At 36.2% G+C, this 22372-nt stretch overlaps 2 protein-coding genes across 5 annotated transcripts in view; one reads left to right on the forward strand and one right to left on the reverse strand.

The window, feature by feature from the left end:
• The window catches only part of LOC132705553 (gephyrin), a 45949-nt gene extending 38192 nt beyond the window's left edge, over nt 1-7757 (reverse strand). The window contains exons 1-2 of one of the 3 annotated variants that reach the window (XM_060676206.1): nt 7618-7722; nt 7465-7562 (exon numbers count right to left, since the gene is read on the reverse strand). The gene's annotated coding sequence lies outside the window, so the exon portion shown is untranslated. Of the gene's footprint in view, nt 1-441; nt 501-7464; nt 7563-7617 lie in introns of those variants that run through there. The other 2 variants (XM_060676203.1, XM_060676205.1) reach the window with 2 other exon arrangements.
• Nucleotides 7758-7862: 105 nt separating this feature from the next.
• Nucleotides 7863-22372, forward strand: part of LOC132705552 (insulin-like peptide receptor) — a 96500-nt gene continuing 81990 nt past the window's right edge. For both annotated transcript variants that reach the window (XM_060676199.1, XM_060676200.1), the window contains exon 1: nt 7863-8240. In XM_060676199.1, coding sequence (XP_060532182.1) covers nt 7863-8240 — 378 coding nt within the window. The remainder of the gene's footprint in view (nt 8241-22372) is intronic.

A 22372-nucleotide genomic window follows, 5' to 3' on the forward strand; every position in this document is an offset into this window, starting at 1 on the left:
AAACTGCCTTAACCTAAAAAATAGTGGGGCAATCATTGCAAATAAAAATATTCGTGTATCCCTTACGGAAAAAAGGAGTGTGTCAACGCAATTCCAGTGATAATGGATTATTATGGCATATAGGTAATTCGTGACATGCCAGTGACGCGGTTGCTAAGAGCATATCGCGCATGCGTAATTAGATAGCATGGATTTGCTCAAGGTGATTGCAACACAAACAATAGCTGGTTCACTGCCAATTAAATGGGTTAAGTATTGAACCTTTTTCATTATGCTTTTAAGGAGCACTTTTTAAAGTTAGTTTTTTTTTATTTTGAAACTACAATTGCCATCGCTGAGAAACTTTTACACAATAAAATTAATTCCGTTTTTAAAAGTTTTTATATTCGAATCTCAAATGAAAAAAATTGTTCTCTCGTAATGACTTAATTATCTACTTACTATTTATTTTACGAGAGAAATCTCGCGAATAAACGAACCGCCAACTGTTCACTAGGTGTTCGGAGTATTCACTAAAAAAAATCGTCGGCGTTTGTTCGACATAAAACAATTATCAGTTTTTATTGCCGAGACTTTTTTTTAAAGGTCAGAGAAAAAATAAGTGTGCAGCGTTATCGCAGAAAAACAATAACATTGATTTGTATAGTACGCTTTCTTTAACCAATTATAGCCAATTTAGGTTTCTTGAAATTTAGCTAAGTAAATCAGAGTCATTACGAGAAGGCGTCACTATTTGATTTGTCTAGTTGTTATCATCAAATCTTCAAATGAAGCTAATAACAATAGACGATAATAAAGTAAAACAGCAATGAAAATAAAAAAACATTCCTCTATAAGAAGCATCACTTTTATAATATATTACGGAGGAAAAAGTAAAAACATTCGACCATTGGAAAATGTACTTCATTCTTTACTTAAAATACATCTTTATATATATATATATATATATATATATATATATATATATATATATATATATATATATATATATATATATATATATATATATATGTATATATATATATATATATATATATATATATATATATATATATATATATATATATATATATATATATATGATGACACTATATTCCGGGATATCATCCATTCGCTCGTTGAACTCCGACTGGAATCCTGCAAATCCTGCATCCGACTGGAATCCTGCAGACGTTTCGCCAAAATCTCACTTGGCATCTTCAATGCTCGCGCTCCGAAAACACTTCGAACACTCGGAGCGCGAGCATTGAAGATGCCAAGTGAGATTTTGGCGAAACGTCTGCAGGATTCCAGTCGGATGCAGGATTTGCAGGATTCCAGTCGGAGTTCAACGAGCGAACGGATGATATCCCGGAATATAGTGTCATCACATTTTTCCATCCGTGAATCAATAAGTGAGAATATATATATATATATATATATATATATATATATATATATATATATATATATATATATATATATATATATATATATATATATATATATATATATATATATATATATATATATATATATACATATATATATATATATATGATGACACTATACTCCGGGATATCATCCGTTCGCTCGTTGAACTCCGACTGGAATCCTGCATCCGACACAGTGTTCGAAGTGTTTTCGGAGCGCGAGCATTGAAGATGCCAAGTGAGATTTTGGCGAAACGTCTGCAGGATTCCAGTCGGATGCAGGATTTGCAGGATTCCAGTCGGATGCAGGATTCCAGTCGGAGTTCAACGAGCGAACGGATGATATCCCGGAGTATAGTGTCATCACATTTTTCCATCCGTGAATCAATACGTGAGAATATATATATATATATATATATATATATATATATATATATATATATATATATATATATATATATATATATATATATATATATATATATATATATATATATATATATATATATATATATATATATATATATATATATGGCCTCTTCCGAAAACACTTCGAAGACTTCGAGAGCACCACAGTTGCCGCGGTATCCGGATCTTACCCTCGGGGATCTTGAAAATCCGGGAGAGGGCCACGTGGAGGCGTCGCGCCAGTTCGTACTCGTATCCGCAGCAGGTCTCCAAGGTGAAGAGCCTCTAGTCGATAGAACAATGTAGGCAAGGGAAGTCGACAAATGAGATCCGTAACTTCCGGATAAGGATTGGCTCTGAGGATCGGGGCGTGTCGTGCTTGGCGAGGAAGCGGGTTCCGGTTAACGAGCCGGGCCTGGGCGAGGAGACGATCTCCGGATCCGATCAGAACCCGGTCCCGAGCCTTGGCCTCTCGCGGAACCGCCTCGCTGCGAGACCCGGAAAAGTCCGGTTTTCCGGTGTTCTCTTCGGCCGCAGTTTAACGGTCAGCACAGAACTGGTACGGACCGGGGGAATCCGACTGTCTTAACGTGATATTGACGCAATGTGATTTCTGCCCACTGCTCTGAATGTCAAAGTGAAGAAATTCAATCAAGCTGGGGTAAACGGCTGGAGTAACTATGACTCTCTTGAGCCTTCCTTTCGACTCGGTGGCGAATTTATTCGCCCTTCCACAGTGTTCACGCGAGGGCGCTACCTTGGTTGGACCACGATTCACATGGCTGAGACGCAACTACAGAGGCTCCTTGAACGTATTGGAAGAGCTCCGCTAAAGCCGCAACAACGTCTGGAGCTGCTCGCGAATTACATCGTACCTAGGGTTTACCACTCGTTGGCCCTTGGGTCGGTGAATACCGGGCGGCTTCGGGCGCTGGACAAACAGCTGCGGCGCCATGTGCGAACATGGTTGCGGTTGCCCAAGGTTACACTGACGGGCTACTTCCACGCCTCTGTCAATATAATCCCCCTTAAGTTTGATACACTTATTACATCTCTTTATTAACATCTCAATACCTTTAAAAAAATATTCTTTTGGTTTGTCTGCAGTCGACGTCAGTCCTTTTTCAAATATCCAAACAAATAATAGTCGCTGGGGGCCATATCTGGACTATAGGTAGGATGATCTATCTTTTGGAACCCACACTTTAAAATAGCAGCTTGTGCAACACCAGCAGTATCGACAGGTGCATTATCGTGCAAAAGACGCATGCCTCTGGTCAGTTTTTCCTCGACGTTTTACACATATGCGGTCTCGCAATTTATGTAATAATGTTGCGTAATATTTACCATTAACAGTGGTATTAGTTTTTTTAAAATCTATTGTTGACTGGCAGACACTGAATTTCCTTGGAGGTGCTTCACCCTTACGACGCTACTCCATTGATTCTTTTTTCGATAGAGAGGCATAATAGAGAACCATCTCCAGTCACAACAGTTTCTATCACAGGCTTCGGTTCCGACCCACAGAGTTCCAAAAAAGACCGCGCACACTCGACAATAGTCGAAAGGTTTTTAGGAACCCGTCTGGGGAATGTGAGTAAATCATGATTGCACTAAATTTATTTTAATTTAAGTATTTTTTTTTATCATACTTCATACTTCCTCTAAGAAATCGTTTTCCACAACCTTTTAAAAATTCATGAATTAATTTTGCTTATTGCGACTTCTATATCACAAAACCTGGTCAATATAATTGCGTAGACTTGTGAGATTTTTCTGACTGTTGATCGTAGTCGATTGGTTTTAATACTAAAGCTCTCGACTGCTTCGTCAGCCCTGAAAATCTTCCTGGTTATCTGGACACGTCGAATTAAGATATAATATGATAGATAGTTACGATTTGTAGGTATATACATTATTTAATATGTTTATATATGTTTAATATGCACTATATTTGTATCGTATTAAAAACTGTATTATATTTTTATATAATTCTAACAAATTTCAAGCGCTTCACCTGTAGCTTCTAACTGATGATTTTTTTTTATTTCGTTGTTTCGTTTGTTTCATATTTTACCAATATAAAATGCGTTTTTCCTTTATTGAGGTTTAGAATCCTGCACCAAATCTGAAAGTTTAGGATTTAGAAAAAGTTTTGGATTCCTTCCGATAATAAGATCATTAATGGAAATGTCAACAGAAATTATTATCCGAGTTGATAAATTTTGAAGGGAATAAGTGACATCCAGTATATTAGAAATAAACTATTCACCCAATGTTGCACCACAACCCATATCTATTTATTTCAAAAAAATGTGACATATCCATTGCTGTTCGCAGTGACGATGATTGGGCTTTGGCGGTCTCAAGGTGCTGGGAAATATATTTTCACGGCATCCTCACTATTAATCTTGTGTTTGGTCCATATACATATGATAGACAAGTTGCCTGCTAAATGATATAACTATATTAATAATATATTAATTAAGTCTGAATAAGTCCATAAATGTATCAAAACCACCATCATCCAGACGAATGGCGTAGGCGAGCTAAACGTTTAACTTTATTACAGTTACAAAGAGCACCAGTTCTGAAAGATTACCCGGCGACTAATTCATTTTAATGTCGATAGAGTGTCGGGACGGCAAACAGCAAATTGGGCGCAAATCGGAATTTAATTTTGGACGCCTACATTGATAAAAATGTTCAATCCGCGTTTTCAGGACAAGTGTTTTTAGTCGTATAGTCTCTTATCCTTCATGTCGTTAAGAGTATCTTAATATGAGGTAGAAATATTTAATACACAACTAATTAAGTTATGCCATTGGAAGATTGGAAGAGTATCTAAAGCCAAATATATATATATATATATATATATATATATATATATATATATATATATATATATATATATATATATATATATATATATATATATATATATATATATATATATATATATATATATATATATATATATATATATATATTCTCATGTATTGATTCACGGATGGAAAAATGTGATGACACTATATTCCGGGATATCATCCGTTCGCTCGTTGAACTCCGACTGGAATCCTGCAAATCCTGCATCCAACTGGAATTTGCAGACGTTTCGCCAAAATCTCACTTGGCATCTTCAATGCTAGCGCTCCGAAAACACTTCGAACACTGGGAGGTTATCGGCGGTGCGTGCGGTATTTATACTCTGCGCCGGAGATGGTAACGGTGCTGCTTGTGCGTGGGGGGAGGTGGCTCCGCCCCCTGAATGGTCGCGTTGTTAATTTCGCCCCATCGTAGTTGCGATGTCCCCGTTGGCTGCTGCGCATCGCTCTGCTGTTTGATTATCGTTCTCCACGTGTTGGATAAATGCAGAGCGTCGTCTCTCGTATTGAGGTGTCCGAAACAAAGCAGATGTTGTTTGTTTGTTTCTTATGGCTAAACGATGTTCCTCGAGCCTGGCTGAAATCCTTCTGTTGGTCTGTCCCACATACGTCAGGCTGCACGATCCGCATGCTACACTGTATACTCCTTGGTTTTCCAGAGTAATTTTTTGTTTTGGGTTTCTTAGTATTGCTCCGATGGTATGATCAGGTTTGTATGCCGTTGATATGTCGTGTTTCCGTAATATTCGGCCGATTTTGTCAGTAACCCCCTTCATGTATGGCAGGACAGCGATCGATCTTCGTTCGGTCTCGTCCTGCACTCTCTGCTGCGGCTGCTGTTGTTTACTGATTGCCTTGCTGATGATGCGCCTTTGATATCCGTTTTGTCGAAGACAGCTACTAATTTTCTTCAGTTCTTCATCTCTGTTCTTCTCGTTTGTGAGCCTGAAGGACCGAGCAATCAATGTATTTGCCACTGCCTGTATCTGTGATGGGTGGTGATGAGATTTAGCGTTCAGATATCTATTAGTGTGTGTTGGTTTTCTATAGACAGTGTGTTACAAGTGTCCATCTTCGGTCCTTGTGATGTGCACATCTATAAAGGGCAGACTGTTATCCTCTTCAAGTTCTATTGTAAATTGAATCCTTGGGTGAATGGAATTCAGATGATCTAGGAATTTCAAAAGCTCCTCCTTGCCAAAAGGCCATACAACAAATACGTCATCAACGTATCTTGCCCATAGTTTTGGCTTCAGATTTGCCTTCTCTATTGCTTTCTTTTCGAAGTAAATCATGAAGAGGTTGGCAATCACAGGTGAGAGAGATGATCCCATTGCTGCTCCATCTACTTGTTGGTAAATTTTCCCGTTATACATAAAGTAAGCATTTTTCAAGCAATGTCTTGACAGATCCATTATGTACGGCGGAAGATCTTCGTTTTCTTCTATAAGCAAGAGTGCCTCTTCTACCGGAATGCTCGGGTATAGGGATTTGACATCGAAACTTGCCATAATGTCGTCCTTGTCCATCGTGAGAGTACCTAAAATCTGAGTGAAATGTTCTGAATTTTTAACATAGCAATCTGCCTTATCTACTATGGGCTGAAGTGCACTGGCCAAATGTTTTTCCAGCTTGCATAATGGTGAGTTAAAGGCGCTTAAGATTGGACGCAGGGGAACCCCGTCCTTATGGATCTTTGGGAGCCCGTAGAATTTTGGGCAACGAATAAGTTTCTTCTTTGTATCCTTATTTATTGATGATTCGAGAATTCTGGACTTAGTTGTTTTTTCCAAATATGTGGTGACTAGTTCAATTGGGTTGTACAAAATATCCTCCAATTTTGCATTATAATCCCTATACCCGTCTACTCTCTACTACTCCGTCTAAAGCCTGAATTTTGAATCCTGATGGCGAAGGCGAAGCATTCAGCTTTAGTGCAGGATTCTAAACCTCAATAGTGTTTTAAAGGAAAAACTCATTATATAATGGAAAAATATATAATTATAATGAAACAAGAAAAAAAAAACAAACAAAAAAAATATTATACAGTTTGATTGAGACAATATGATTTTACACATTCAATAATGGATATACCTGCAAATCATAACTACCTATCATATTGTCCAGATAACCAGGAAGATTTTCAGGGCTGTCGAAGTAGTTGAAAGCTTTAGTATTAAAACCACGACCAACAAAAAATCTCACAAGTTATGACACCGTCCGTGAAAGTCTACGCAATTATATTGACCAGATATTGGAATTGACCTAGATTACAGCACTGAATTTGCCCAGTCACCATTTTCTTTACTAGTGGAAGTGAAGTCGATATAAAAGTCGAAATAAGTAAAATTAATTCATGAATCTTTAAGACGGTGTGGAAAACGACTTCTCCGAGGAAGTAATATTGTTATGATAAAACAATTACTCAAATTAAAATAAATTTAGTGCAATCATGATTTACCCACATTCCGCCGTCAAGGACAAAGGTCGAAAAACTTAAAGTACATAATTACTGCATGCAATTACAGCATCGAACGCTTAAATTAATTTTTACGTGATACATGAATTAAGCCCGCTAATTTCTTACGTTGCTCCAATATTATCATACAGACTAAACATGGCCGAATATAAATAAGCAGGTAAATACTAAATCATTACCCATACGCGAAAGAAAAAATAAGCGTTAGAAAAAGAACGCTTTTGCTGAGTGACACGCGCTTAACCCTGAACGTGTACGATGAACCAGGAGCGTTACCTACCGAGTAGGTCTGGGATGTTACGTCAGACAAACATAAACATTGTGCAACACGGTGGCGTGCTTGCCATAGTGTTGACCCGATACGAATCAGGCGCGGCGCTGGCCCAATAAAAAAAATTAATCCAATAAACAAAAGCCCTTCTCTATTACTGACCTGTTTTTTAATTGTTTTATATCCACCGTTTGTCCGTCGATGAAAATACTCGTGACTGCGAAAGAAAATATCAGACACGATACGCAGCGCGGCACGTTATTTCTGCCAAACTTCGGACGAATCTAGCAAGCGGCCTGGCGGTTCTCTGTCGCGCCGCGTTCAGTATCTTGTCGGACTTCGGTTGGGTTAGACAGTGATGAGGTTTTCCGAAAAGTTGGCGTTGAATACGATAAAAGATTACGACGATGCGTGCGTTAAGGAAAAGTTTCGTAATTCTGAATGCGTTTACGTTGTTCGCGATTATGTGCGTCTATACTGTGGAAGGTAAAGTTTGCCACACAACAGATGTGCGGAACAGCGTGAGGAACCTAAACAAACTTCGGGGGTGCAACGTTATCGCGGGAAATTTAAAAATCGTTCTCCTTGAACGGACTAGTAGTCCCTCGGACTTTGACGATTACGTTTTCCCCGAACTAACGAAAATTACCGGTTACTTGTTGTTTTTCAGAGTGAAATATTTGTCTTCCATCGGCAAGCTGTTTCCTAATTTAAGGGTAATCCGGGGTGTTGAACTCATAGCCAATTATGCTTTTATTGCTTTCGAGATGCCCCATTTGAAAGAGGTGAGTGTTTTTATTAATGTTCGCGTTTTTGGTGAATATAAAACGGCGTATAACTAAAACCCTAACGTTTATAACCGACACGCGCTTAACGCATGATTTTATAACGTAAATTTAAAAATCTATAAATATTTATTGCCAATGTTACCGGCAAGATTTGAACTCCGGCAATGTGTAGGAATCACTGGTATTGTATATGGTGGTCTTACACTATCGGGCATTGCTGGAAATAAGTTATTTTACAGAAACGCGTCTGGTTCTAGGTTTGGTTGTTTCTGTTACCGTTCAAACCCAATTTCAGGCGAAACTTGTTTGTCAAAGGCCAAATCAGTTTGTAGGACAAGGGGCAGATACTAAGACTGACCAACAACTTACTTTTTTTTTACTAGAACCAAACATGTTCACCCAGAAAATTTGGTTTGGTTGGTTTGGTTATTCTTTGCTAATTTCCTTCTAGCAAAGAACTCAGGTTGGCCTAGGATAGATTAGTTGGGCCTAAAATGGGTAACGTATCCATCGGGAAAGCCGAATGCCCCTTTTTTTTGTTAATTTTAGTTCAGCACTTTTTTTAGTATGCCGCGGATCAATTTTCTATAGAATTTTATGCAAAAATTCGGATCGAGACGTTACGGTGGCGACTCTTGTAACACATTTTCATATTACACGGCCTTTGAAAAATTCCTAGGTAGCCCAGGAAACGCCTACGTAAGGTGTATAAAAAATGTGTGAAATCGTTAATTTTGGTCATATGTAATTATATATTATATTTAAGATTGAATTTTATTGTGGTTTGTATCATTTTTGCCAACTCTATTTTATCAAATTTGTACGTTTAAAGGAAAGGTCAGTGACAAGTTGTTCAACATGTTGCCGTTGTATCGTTCTGTGACAACCGGTGCAAGTAAGGAGTACTTACGCGAAAATGGTCATTCCGTTAGAGCAAATTGCCCGTGAATGACAGAAAATGGACGTGGAGTGAAGTATGCGATCATGTTTTTGTTGACACTGCGTATGCGACGAATCCGGTGCGCAATTTTTGTCGGTCACGCGATAATTCCATAAATATTTACATTTTTTTTTTAAGTCGTCGTTTTGTAAAAACGCGAATTTTGTTACCTTGAATACGAGCATTAACCTAACTGCGACCACCGCTAATATAAATTCGTATAATGTAAATAATTTTCTTGACTTCTGTTAACGAGCGACCGAAAATTATTAACGAAACAAATTACGATAGCTTCCTAAGATATTTAGGGTACCCTTAATGACCGTCACATCTGCGAATCGGCCTGCCTCTTATGAAACTAGTCAAAATATAAAACGTTTTCGTACAGAAATTCTTTATTTCTTCTGATTTGAAGAAGTATTTGGGCTGAATCACACGAGACCCTATCCAATCAAATATGGCGATATTTTTGGCAACAGTTTGTTTTCAAACCAGTCGTTAAATATTTCCGCCGCCATGTTTGCAGGGGAATTCACACTTGAATCTTTGACGTTTTTGGCAGAGACAAAAATAAGGCATCTGCCACCCAAACATGAAGAATGAAGAATTATTATGCGTTTTCCATGCGATCAAGTACATACCTGTTACTGTTATCACACCATCCTTTTTTTACTTTGTCGTGAGTGTCGATCCGCATTTCGTCTAAATACACCATTGGCCTATTTTGCTCGCGAAATTTTTCATCTAAATAATGCACCCTCCCTTGCGGAATTCGTTGAGATTCCATAACCACTTGACGTTTGTTAATTGTTTGGAATTGAAAATCCATTTTCTTCAAAAAAGTACGCAACGACTCTTTGGACTATTTCCCCCTTGAATTTCTTATAAAATTGTAAACATTCAAAACAATTTGTTTAGCATCCGAAGACAAATGGATCCCTTTTTTTTGCTGAGGTAGTTCGTCTTCTAAATTGTCATTAGGTTCGACTACCATCTCCACTTAGTATTCAAAAAATGTTTAATTGTAAGATTCTAATAAATATTTATCTGTATTCTTATTCTTCTTCCTACCGCGAATATAATCTATTCTATAGTATTAAAAAAAAAGAATGTCGTTTACATTTCGAAAAACTATGTATAAGACACAAAAATACAAGAAAAAGAATGTTGTTAATCGACAGGAACACAAGACAAAAATGACTATTTGCAAAGTCAAAGTTCGAGAATCGGATACATAAATACATAAATACATAAATACAGTCAAATATCTCAGTGATATATAGGAACATATTGCAATTTAGATTAAAACGGTCCATTTACGTTTCAAATAAAAATTTCAAGTTTCTACAAATAATCGTTACGGTCCATCTCAGGCAAGACCTATTTAAAGCAGAATAAACATCTACTGGGATGAGTTTTAACACGGTCCTGCGAAGGTCTGCGGTAACTGCGGTCTGCTGTAAAATCCTTAAAACGTCAAAGCAATAAATGCAATATATTTTTGGTCTTATTATACTTCCTTCGAATTTATACGTCTGGTAAAACAATTCCTTTCATGTCTTAATAGGCGCTCATTATCTATGGAACGTTGCTGAAATTTTGCCAATAAAAACTTAACTAGGCACATCGTTAAAACTATTTTTTTTACTGCTTAGAATTTCAGTTGAAACACCGCTAGGGCAAGTTTAATTTATCTGGTTCCGTATGTCTATAGTTTGTTTTATACCTGTTAGACCCTTCATCACAGAATCACCTGTCCCTTTGCTTTCTACACAACAGACCCCTAGATATGCTATTTCTCTTTGGCACCTAAATATTAATGAAGAATTAAAGACAAAAATTCTGTTTGGTCACTTTTGGTTTGTTTTCGAAATAGTTTTTATGTCCTCTCACCCGAATAGCTCATCATATGCTCATAAACTTCAAATACGTTTTTGTTTCAACTGAAGATATTAATCGTAACTCTAGCTGAATTAAAAAGAGATTGAGAATCACAGTCACACGAATAATTTTTGCTTTTGTTAATATTGCTGTGCTAAGTCTCCATACCGTCCTACATTAACACATTTACATCGTTTTTTATTTCGTACCCTTTTGCGAATCTATTTTAAGTGCGCTTTCAAAAATTTGTACACCAGATTTTACGCAATCATAAGATTGTACATATTTCACGCAAGACATCGCGGATGTGACAAAGATTGCACAGATTTAATGGAAAGTACTCAAAACTGGAACAAAATCTTAGAAATCTGTTTGAATTGCTTAGATTCCGCTAATTTCTCAAAAATTTTAGGGATTTCACGCATATTTTACAGAGCTGGCCACCATATTTCAAGCGTGATTTCCTCCATCCATCTTCTGCGGCAACTAAAGCATTAACCATAAGCCTATGTGAGCTTTTTATTCCTAAGACGCTTTAGAATTATAGGAACTATGGAAAAATCGGTTGATTGATATTTTCGATATTTTTTGGTTAGTACAAAAGACTTGAAACAATTAACAACAAAACAGTTCGATTTAATCTTTTATTTTAAATAAAATTTTGTAATTTATTGTATAAGTAAAAACAGATCAAACAAATCGACAACAATCCTTTTTCTTTCTGAAAAAAAGCACTTCACATTCAGTTAGAAAAAATAATAATAACGCAGGGACAAGTTTTTCATACGTAGAAGTAGCCTAAAATAATAGTTTCTCAATAATAAAAATTAAGGTGACGAAATTCCATCGCTTACCTTATTTACTACAAAAATATTAAAAAAGACATTGCGTAATGACCATAATTAAATCTAATTTTAACATCAAGTGTCAGGTTATTTTAAGAGCGATCCTAATTTGATAATAGCGAGGTTCTGAAAATGGTGTACGAACTAACCCAACCTGTCCAAAAGTGTTTCACAGTCGATATGTTTTCTTCGTTAAAAGTCACACATATATGTTGCCTGTTTGCTGCATGAAATCCGCCACGTATTTTTCCAAACAATCCTTTATTAAGTTAATATTTGAACACATCACAAATTTTCACCACGTTTGTGTAGACGAATCTCACTGCTGCTTCCGTATTTAGTTGAACTAACGTGCTAAGCGAGAAAATGTAGCGCAGATTACACAACGCGTGCCTCTTATGAAACTAGCCACGTCGTTCGAGACCACAGCGCAGCGTAATTACAGATTGCCAACCTTTCCGCTGGCGGCGGCAGCTGCGGCCGTGTTGGTTTTCATTTGAAGTACTGCCAAACTTAGAAATATAGAAAAAACTACTTAAGTTGAAATGTTCGCTTATATTTGTTTATTTTGTTTATAATAAACATCCGTACGATATATATTCACTGTCCTCTCAAAGAAAGCGTTATCCAAAAAACTTTTTAAGTCACTCGATTATTAAACACTCGCTCCGCTCGTCTCAAATAAACTCGTGAGTCAAGTGACATTTACCGCGCTTGTTTGATAATGTACTATTTCATCCGGATAGTATTTTACAGTAATTTTACGATCCTCATACCTCCCATATTTACCGAACATCTCATTGGCCGGGGTCGTAAATGTATGGGCCACAGGAGGGCGTATAGATTTTCACAAAAACTTTCAAGTTGCAAAGATACGTGAAATGCGCTTAAAATATTTCATTTACAGATAATGTTACGGTCCCTAATTAACATTTTACGAGCGTTCAGCTCTTGAAATTTCAATAGCAAAATAGGTCACGATTTAAGCGCATTTAGATGCAGATAATTTAGCAGTACGCGCAAATGAATCTTGCAAGACATTTTCGGGTTTTAATTAAAAACTAAATAACGGTGTCCGTGCATTTTGCCACAATTTGTCACAGTTTATTATTTATTTATTTGTTTATTCTGCTGTCAACGAAGTATTTATTGTTTGCATACGGGAAATGTGTGTCTGCATTAATTTTATGCTATAGATTTGACTCGAAGGTTTTACACACATAAAATTCCACTTTTGCCACAATCGATCTACATCATATCTGTATTGTCAGATACTTATCAGCGATTATAATGATAATGGTGACGTTAGTAGTTATGCCGGGTCCGGCCAAGCAGATAAAAAGTGAACTCGATTTTGAGACAAGAATACGACGAAATTGTCTTTATGGTAACGATTTTTGTAATCTTTATGTTTAAACTACCATAATTGCTCTCTGACAAATTCTATTAATATGCAAGTATTTTATGCAATCCACTTTTTTGGTTCAACGTAATAGCACTTGGTTTTTCAACTTATTGGTCGAGTTTTGGTGCCAAAAGTTTACAATGCTCTTTACCCTTTTTTAGAAATAGATATTATTTTCTATAATGAAACGATAGAAATAATGATGTTCCACAATTGAAGCTTGGATATGCCAAAGAGATAATCGAGAAAAACTGTTCAAATAGACAACAAAAAAAGAAAAGAAACCGATGTTCGTAAAAATATGGCAAATGCAGGTTACTCAATTATTACGATAGGGACATATTCTTTTTTTCAGGACATGCGGCACATACATTTCCACTGTTCGATTAACGTCACAGGCCGTCAGTTTTTTCTTAATTTTTAAATACTAAAATTTAATTGGACAAAACATCATTTTAAAACCACCCTCACGTTTTTCGTTTCCCTAGTTTAGGAATATTTTTAAAACAAACGTAAAGGAAAAAACATTTACAAAAACGTATTTATTCAGTAATATCTCTGCTATCTCGGCAATGTTGCTACATTTTCGTTCAACATTTTTCCAACCCACAACCTAATTGTGTTTCAAGAGTCGAAAAATAAATAACCATTGGGTTTTTCCCCAGCTCCGGTTTCCAAAAAACTGCCTCCGTCTCTGGTATGGTAGCCTCGCCCTTATTTCCCTTGCTAGTAGAACGTCCCTCGATAAACATCATTTTATTAAGTAAAACTCCCCCTGCACGAAATTGAACAATAACTGTATTAATAATTCATACTCGAAAGCGCAATTGATTGCGACGCTCACTTTCCCTTACCATCGGACTGATCTCTCGTTCGAACACAACCCCGAGCACCACGATAGACAAAAACAAAATCCTCAGTCATCCCGCAAAGCATTTTCACTTTTTTTTTATGCGTCATCTTCCGCGATCGTTTACCGGCCTGCGAACGAAAACAATGTTATAAAAAGCTAGGGTTGATGCCTCAATTGTAAGACATGACAAATGACTTGCCGGAATAATATCTCTTGAGTCATTACTCTCGACTAAAGGGTATTGAAATTTCAAGTTCAAGTACAATATCGTAACCGGTTTCGAAGACATCGTTTACAGGCTACTGTTCTTTTACTCGTTAATTTTAAATTCGGAATCCACACCTGTTGTCGGTGCCTTGATAAACAGTTAACGAGGTATTTATTGAAAAGGTATTTAAAAAAAAAATGTCAATTATGAGCCAAAATTTCGGATGAATTTAAGTCCGGTTAAAGTATTAGTTTTGGTTAGGCCAAGGCTATTACTTGACGTACTTAAGTGTTTAAAAATTCTGTGGGCACTAGCACCTTGTTTTTGACTAGCCGGTCCAGTTCTTGCTCAATTTTCGGTTTTAATGCTATTGGAACCGGCCGAGGCTTAAAAATTTTTTGGGGTAGCGTTGTTTCCTTTTAATTTTAGCGTGACCTTGAACTTATTGAACGTACCTAGCGTATTTTACATATAATAAACTGGTATTACCATTTTCAGACCATTGCGACCTAATAAGGGTGGCCCGCCGTCCTTGATTACATATGTTTTTAGACTGTAATTTTGACAATCGTATGTTATTTTTAAGTTTACAAAACCCAAAGGTTGAAAAGATACACCGACATAATCTTTCAAATACAAATCATTACAGATCAGATATTTTTGAAAATGTTTGTTATACATTTTTTTAAATTGCATTTTATCGATCTAATCTATCGAACTGTTATTTACACATTGTTTTTTTTATGAAACATGTTTTGTTCGGACGTCTGGGTGATGTTCGTCGGACCTTGCAAGGGTTTATCCCTGATAATGAAGCACGGATCGTCGCTATCGTCCGAACTTTCGAGCGCATTGCCTTTTAGAAAATTTTGACCGATTTTATTCTGCTTACACAAGGGTGCTATGACATTTATGGCTATGGCTATGGCATTTATGACACAAACAATTGCGGTAGACACACTCGGACGATTTGTGGTCGGAACGGCCACAAACTGAACAAGAATGGAAACTTTGTTGTTGTTTTCGATGTAAGTTCCTGGTGGGGGGTCCTTGAATTTGACGGTGTTGACTTACCCCTGCTTGTTATAAAACAGCTCTTCTGGTTCTGTCTTGATTTGTATGGACGTCTCTTTCGACGTGCGTTTTTCATGGTCAAAAACTGCAGATTCCTTTGCCAAAGCGATTTTTTCCATCAACTGGAAGGTGACTTGTTACTTTGAGGATTTTCCTCAAACAAGCGGTCACTAAAACGCACATCATTTAAGCCAACCGTGAATATATCCCATTAATTGGTCGAGGGTGATAGAGGCATGAAACCCACAAAAACTTGCTTAATTTTTTACGCGAGCCGCATCACACACAAATAATAATTTAACACAAATGTGTTAATTTATTAAGGAAGAACGGAAGAGGAGGCTCGATTTACTAGCACAAAAAAAAAGAATTTAGAAGAAACCCCAAAAGGATGTTTGAAAATAAGATACAATCCAGGATAAAAAATATACCACCACTATAAGGTAAATTTTTAACAAAGTTCGATAAGCTATGTACCCAAAAAACAGAGTGGAGTGGGTCTAAAACATCAAATAAGAAATATAGCAGAAAATGATCAATCAATTCGTTCTAGTCGAAACACTTTCGTGTCACATATTCACACAGCAAAATTATTCACTAGTTTTCTTAAACAAACAAACTAAGTGCCAGCTTGACTGCACGAAGGGAGGACCGTGATGTAAGAAAGGCGCAGAAAATTACAGACCAATTACCTGCTTAAATAATTCTCTTTTTTGCTTCTCACGTCAGTCGTAAGAGAACGAATTTTGGAAGTAATAAGTCCTTAGAACGAGTTTGTAGGAAAGAAAATCAAATCATCGGTCGATGCGTGTGTCAGTCCCGTATAAAAAGGAACGTATCGATGACCTGTGTTATTGCATATAGACCAAATAATATCGCCTTAAATCACCTTCATCTGGTCTCCGAGCTATGGAAATCTGAATTAGTGGGGGCAACTAACTCCCTAGCTCCCCCAATTAATTCTCTTAGACACATTTGGATCAGTCAAGTGGTCGGCGGACGAGATCTTGCAGCTCGACCGAGATGGTCGTGGAAAATGTATACTATGCAACACGTTTGATAATAGTATGTTATTGAACTGAGGTGGCTTTTACTTGATGAAAATCGATTTATCAAAATAAATAAGAACTAAAAGTTCAGATTTTCACGAAATTATATATATTCACATGACAATTGTTTCGACAACACCGTGTCTTTATCAAATGTAATATTTACAAACTACCTGCTACTATATATACCGAAAAATGACCATAAAACCATAATTAATATTGTTGCCAGAATTTAAGTTCAATAAAGGAGAGGTATTTAAATCTAATTGATCGTTAAGCAATACATTTAAATGTCTCATTTTGTTAATCTCCATGGCTTCTCATAAATTTAATTTTCTACTTTTTGTGGCTGTGTATAATATATCAAAATTGTCGTCAAAAATGTGTTTTTCTGTGTTTAAGTGTGTAGCATAGTTAGAATCTAGACTATTGTTTTTAAACGCTCTTATATGTTCGTTAATGCGTTTCTTGAAGGATCTACCTGTTTGTCCAATATAAATTTTAGGACAAGATCCACATTTCAACCTGTAGACCCCTGATTTTTGGGATTTTGGACATTTCGATTTATTGTTTTTTAAATATTTTCCTATTGTGTTCTTAGTTCTGAAAGCTATTTGTAAACCACATTTTGACAAATGTTTTGAAACTTTTTCGCTAGGTTCTCCTAAGTATGTAATTGTTTTAAATTGTTCGTGTCCTGTATTTGGTTTCGGATAAATAGAGTTTACTGTTGTCTGTATTTGTTCTTTATTTATAATTTTATCTATAATGGACGGATTGTAGCCGTTGTTCAGTGCAATTTGTTTAATGATATTAAGTTCTTTGTTGTAATTTTCTGTTGAGAGTGGCGTAATAAGAAGAAGATTTGAGCTGTTATGTATGACTGTGTCCGTGTGTGAAGGTTTATGATATATTGAAAAATCTAATTTGTTTTGCACTTTCGTAATAGTTAAGTCTAAAAAATTAATAGAGTTATCCTGTTCAATCTCGATAGTGAATTTTATACGATTATGTATTGAGTTAATGTAATTTAAAAAAGAATTCAATTGTCTGTCCGCTCCAACAAAGCAAGCAAAGACATCGTCCACATATCTATACCACCATAAAAAACTTTTACTTAAAGGATGTTCTAGTATGATATTTTCCAAATTATCCATAAAAATCTCGGCTAACAAAGGACTAAGTGGGTTTCCCATAATCAAACCTTCATTAGAGATATAAATCTGTCCATTAAATTCAAAATAATTTTGGTCTAAAGATACTATTAAGCAATCTTGTTTCACCAATGGGTTAACCTGTTTCCGAGTTAGGGTAAAATCTACTAAATCTATCACATCCATAGGTGGAATACTGGGAAATAAGGAAATAAGAGAAGGGAGTAAAAAAAATATTTTTAAATCCTAGAATGTTTGATTTTGATTTAATATAACCTTGGATTTTATTAAACCGTTTGGCCGAATTGTAACCAAAACATCTTTCATACAGAGGAAAAATGGTCTTCCCGACAGAGCAGCCACGGGTAGCACCTGCCTAATTAATGTTGAAGCCTGATAACCAGAACAGCGATACATATTGTAAATTGCACAGTTGAGATCAGATGCATTATCCATCATCTCGTAATGATTGAGCCACCCGGAATGACAAAATCTGATATGTGTGTAGAGAATTTCCAGCTTAACGTATGATCTCTGATGTAAATGAGTGTTTGGCGGTGTTTGCTTTATCCAAACATTTATGGATCTTTGAACGGGGTGCTTTCTGGAAGAAACTTATTACTTCTTTCATCAATTCGTTTAATCCTAAATTATTGAGTTACCTGTAAAGTAACCGGTACGAAAATAAATATGGCTTTTAGAAGTGTTACTTTCGTATTCGTGTATTATTGCATTTGCCTCACCGATAAATTACAGTGACTCAAATCAAGTGGTTTACGCAAGTGCTACTTTAAACTACTCAACGCGGTGGAGTATCGTTCTTCTTGTCAGTCACATGTCAGCGATAAGATTCGTTTGAATATTTCAGTGAATTTTTTGATATCTATAAGGACTTAATTACGTTTTTTCGAAACCAACTTCACACTTAAGCCGCATAACCATTATATGTCTTGAGAGCTGATACTGCAAGGCTTGTGTGTGAAAAAGTTCTATTAATTCTACGCAGTAGTTTTTGGTTGATGCCCTTTTAAATATGGAGAGCAATAAGCAGCATTTTCGTCATATTTTACTTTTTTACTTCAGAAAAGGTAGAAATGCTGTCCAAGCGAGAAAAAAATTGACGGATGTGTATGGAGAAGGCGTGTTAACAGTACGCCAGTGCCAGAACTGGTTTGCAAAATTTCGATCCGGCAATTTTGATGTCGAAGATGCACCACGGTCTGGAAGGCCGGTCGAAGCTGACAAAGATGCGACAAAGGCATTAGAGAGATCGGTGAGAGATTAAATTTGTCGAATTCGACTGTTTATGGCCATTTGAAAGGCATGGGCTTAACCTCGAAGCTTGATGTGTGGGTGCCCCATGTCCTTACGGAGCGAAATTTGTGTCGTCGCGTTGACGTGTGTGATTCGCTCCTCAAACGTCAAGAAAATGATCCATTTTTGAAGCGGATTATTACTGGGGACGAAAAATGGGTTGTATACAACAATGTTAAACGCAAGAGGTCATGGAGCAGAAAAGATGAACCGGCTCAAAGCGTGTCAAAAGCCAACATTCACCAAAAAAAGGTGATGCCCTCCGTTTGGTGGGATGTCAAAGGAATCGTTTTTTTTGAGCTTTTGCCGGACAATACAACGATTAATTCAGAAGTCTATTGTCATCAACTGGACAAATTGAATGATTCACTTAAAGAGAAGAGGCCCGAATTAATCAACAGAAAGGGTGTAGTGTTCCACCAGGATAATGCGAGACCTCACACAAGTTTGGTCACTCGCCAAAAACTTTTACAGCTTGAATGGGACGTACTGCAACATCCACCATATTCTCCAGATCTGGCGCCTTCCGACTACTATTTGTTCCGGTCCCTGCAAAATTTTTTGGATGGCAAAACCTTTACCTCAAATGAAGATGTCAAAAACCACCTGAACCAGTTTTTTGCCAGCAAGGACCAAAACTTTTACGAGAGGGGAATTATGTTACTGCCAGAAAGATGGCAAAAGGTGTTGGACCAAAATGGCCAATATATAATTTAATAAAATATTTATTCATTATACGAAAACCGTCTTTCATGTTCCCCAAAAAAAACGAAATGACTTTCCGAACAACCCATTATTTATTATTGTCATACAAAAATACCGTTAGTATTTTGTGGTCAAAAACTTTCATTATAGATATTGACTTTTTAATATCTTTTTGAATGCGAAAACTATATTTCCGAAGCACTTTTCCATTATCAAATCGTCAGATCGAAAGTACATTGGGAATTTGGTGCTCCCATAAAAATAAAATTTATTAAATTTTGTCTACGCATCTTAATAGGTGCCCATTTTCCTATAAAAGGTTTCTGCAGAGTTCTGAAACGCCCGAACAAAAATAACCGGCACACGTTCATTGATAATTTTCGTTTAAAATTATTATTATGGTTGAAAATATGAGTCGTTTTAAGGTCGATGATACAACCAATAAAAATAACATCGGCGGTCGGAGACTTGGCAGTTCCTCAACTGAGATGATGACACTTACCAATAATTAACTCAATGCCACAAATAATCGACTCATGCGGAAAATGCGTAAAAAGCGATCAAATGTATAACTTAATTTCTATTATATTTGAGCGACTGTTTATCGTAATATGCAAAAACAACGGTAAAAACATAATCGGAAAATATTTCATTATCATTTATACATAATACTTAGAATGTTGCGGTTTTCGCAGTTCATCAACATTTTGATTTGATACGGTTGTTTGAATTACTCAATTTGTCCGGAACAGGCTTTTTGGGTACAGTCTCGTCGGGATGCCTATTATTTACCGTGAAATAGAATTCGGCAAATTGAATATAAATCCGGATGCTAGTTCCAGCCTCGAATTCGTAAAAAATGGAATGTTTGTAATTGTTTTTTTTTTTTTTTCGTAAATGGGGTTTGGGTGAAGTTGCTGGCACCAATCAATTTGGGAAATCCAAAATAAATTAAACAGTTTTTGGTCATTGCTCTTGCCACGTCTGTCGTGTTAATTGATTTTCGTACAGCAAGAAATCTTTTCCGCGTGCGCCTAAATTTAATTCACGATCCTGCACTTTACGCCATTTTCTCTCCACCCACTTTTTTCCTGAAAATTTAATGGAATAAAGTTTTTAAAATAAGTCGCGCACCCGCATATTGAATATTCCTCCTTAACGTTTTATGATACTGCTTTCACAAGTACCCAAGTTACCAGCTTGCCTTTGCCTCTGTTATATCTAGTATACGACTTCGCCCAAAACTTGTTGCCGATAGAAAAAAGGTTTAAGCATCGGAAAGGGAACATTTGATCTTAAAAATAGCACTAAATAATTTTTTCCCCCACAATATTTGAGACACCCTGTGTAGCGGTGTCTGACCATATTAACTTATGCAGTTAAATCGCGGTTTCAGCAATACTAATCGGAACTAACCAAAAATCATAATTCGGTATGAAAAAGGAAATCGTGCCCAACATTTTGCAAAAAACATAATGCAAAATCTGTTTACGCAATTTTAATATGAAAAAATATATATTAGGTTCGCACACTTTACAATTATAGAGCATCCTGTATACATAAAAATAGCTTATATCAAATACACACACATATTTCGACGTGTTTCCCGTATGAGTATGACGTAGCGATTTTAACGCCTTTTCGACAAGCGAGACGCGTCATTTGCTGAAATCACCGCTACAACATTATCATCCCATTATGTCTGGTGTCGTTGTCGTTCCTTTCTAACCACAGATTATATGTTATGTTCTTTTTTATTTCTTTTATTAAAATATAAAAAATCATACAAATTAATAAATAACAACAAAGAAGAAAAATTTAAGCAGATATTAACAATATTACCTAAGTTTATGCATACAACCAAGAATCAGGAGAAACATATTTGTTGTTTAATTTATCACAATTTTTCCTAACGTATATCAGGAAATTAAGTATAGACCAGCAACTCCACAAGAAACAGACTGTACGTATGCAAATTGATGTAAAACAAGCAACCCTGTGTATTCGTGGTAGATCTTAACTGCCAAATAACGTATCTATAAACCGCTATAAATTATATAAAAATAAAATAGACAAACAAACAAACTGGACGACCTTTTTTTGTTCAGTAGTTTTGAATTTGAATTTAGTGATTATGATATCGATTAACTTATTTAAATCGCTCCCATCGTCAGTATTTAGCATTTCTCAGTAAATTCTTTATTTTTACTATCTTGAACGTTGAACGAATTTCGATTATGTTTTTTTGTCTGTTGTCAATTTGTACTTAATAACTTAGTCTTATCATTACGATTTGTACCATATCTAGGTTTAATGTTTGGCCATATTACTATCGCAACCGGAGTTTCTGAAAGGCTGGTAGAGAATGATGTCGGAACTTTTCCACATATTTGCAGAATTGGCTAGGGTAAGGAATTTAGTAATTTCTGTTAAGCAGATAGAGTTTTGTTGTGAATTTGTGACCGCTTTCCTCTCTCTTCCATGCTTATGCATGCAAACTGCTTTGAGGGCGACAAAAGAATGTTTCTACCTGAGAAGGACGCTTGGTTATTGATTTTCTCAATAGCGCACCAGTTGGGATGTGAAAAATAATCTTTGCGAAATATAACGCTGAAATTAAGTAATACTTTGGGCCGAAGAATGATGGTTTTTTATGGATTAAAATTACTGTGGTGGTCTTATGAACACATAATAATATACT

This window comes from Cylas formicarius, unplaced genomic scaffold, assembly GCF_029955315.1.
Source record: "Cylas formicarius isolate icCylForm1 unplaced genomic scaffold, icCylForm1.1 PGA_scaffold_7__23_contigs__length_41026272, whole genome shotgun sequence".
NCBI classification, from domain to species: domain Eukaryota; kingdom Metazoa; phylum Arthropoda; class Insecta; order Coleoptera; family Brentidae; genus Cylas; species Cylas formicarius.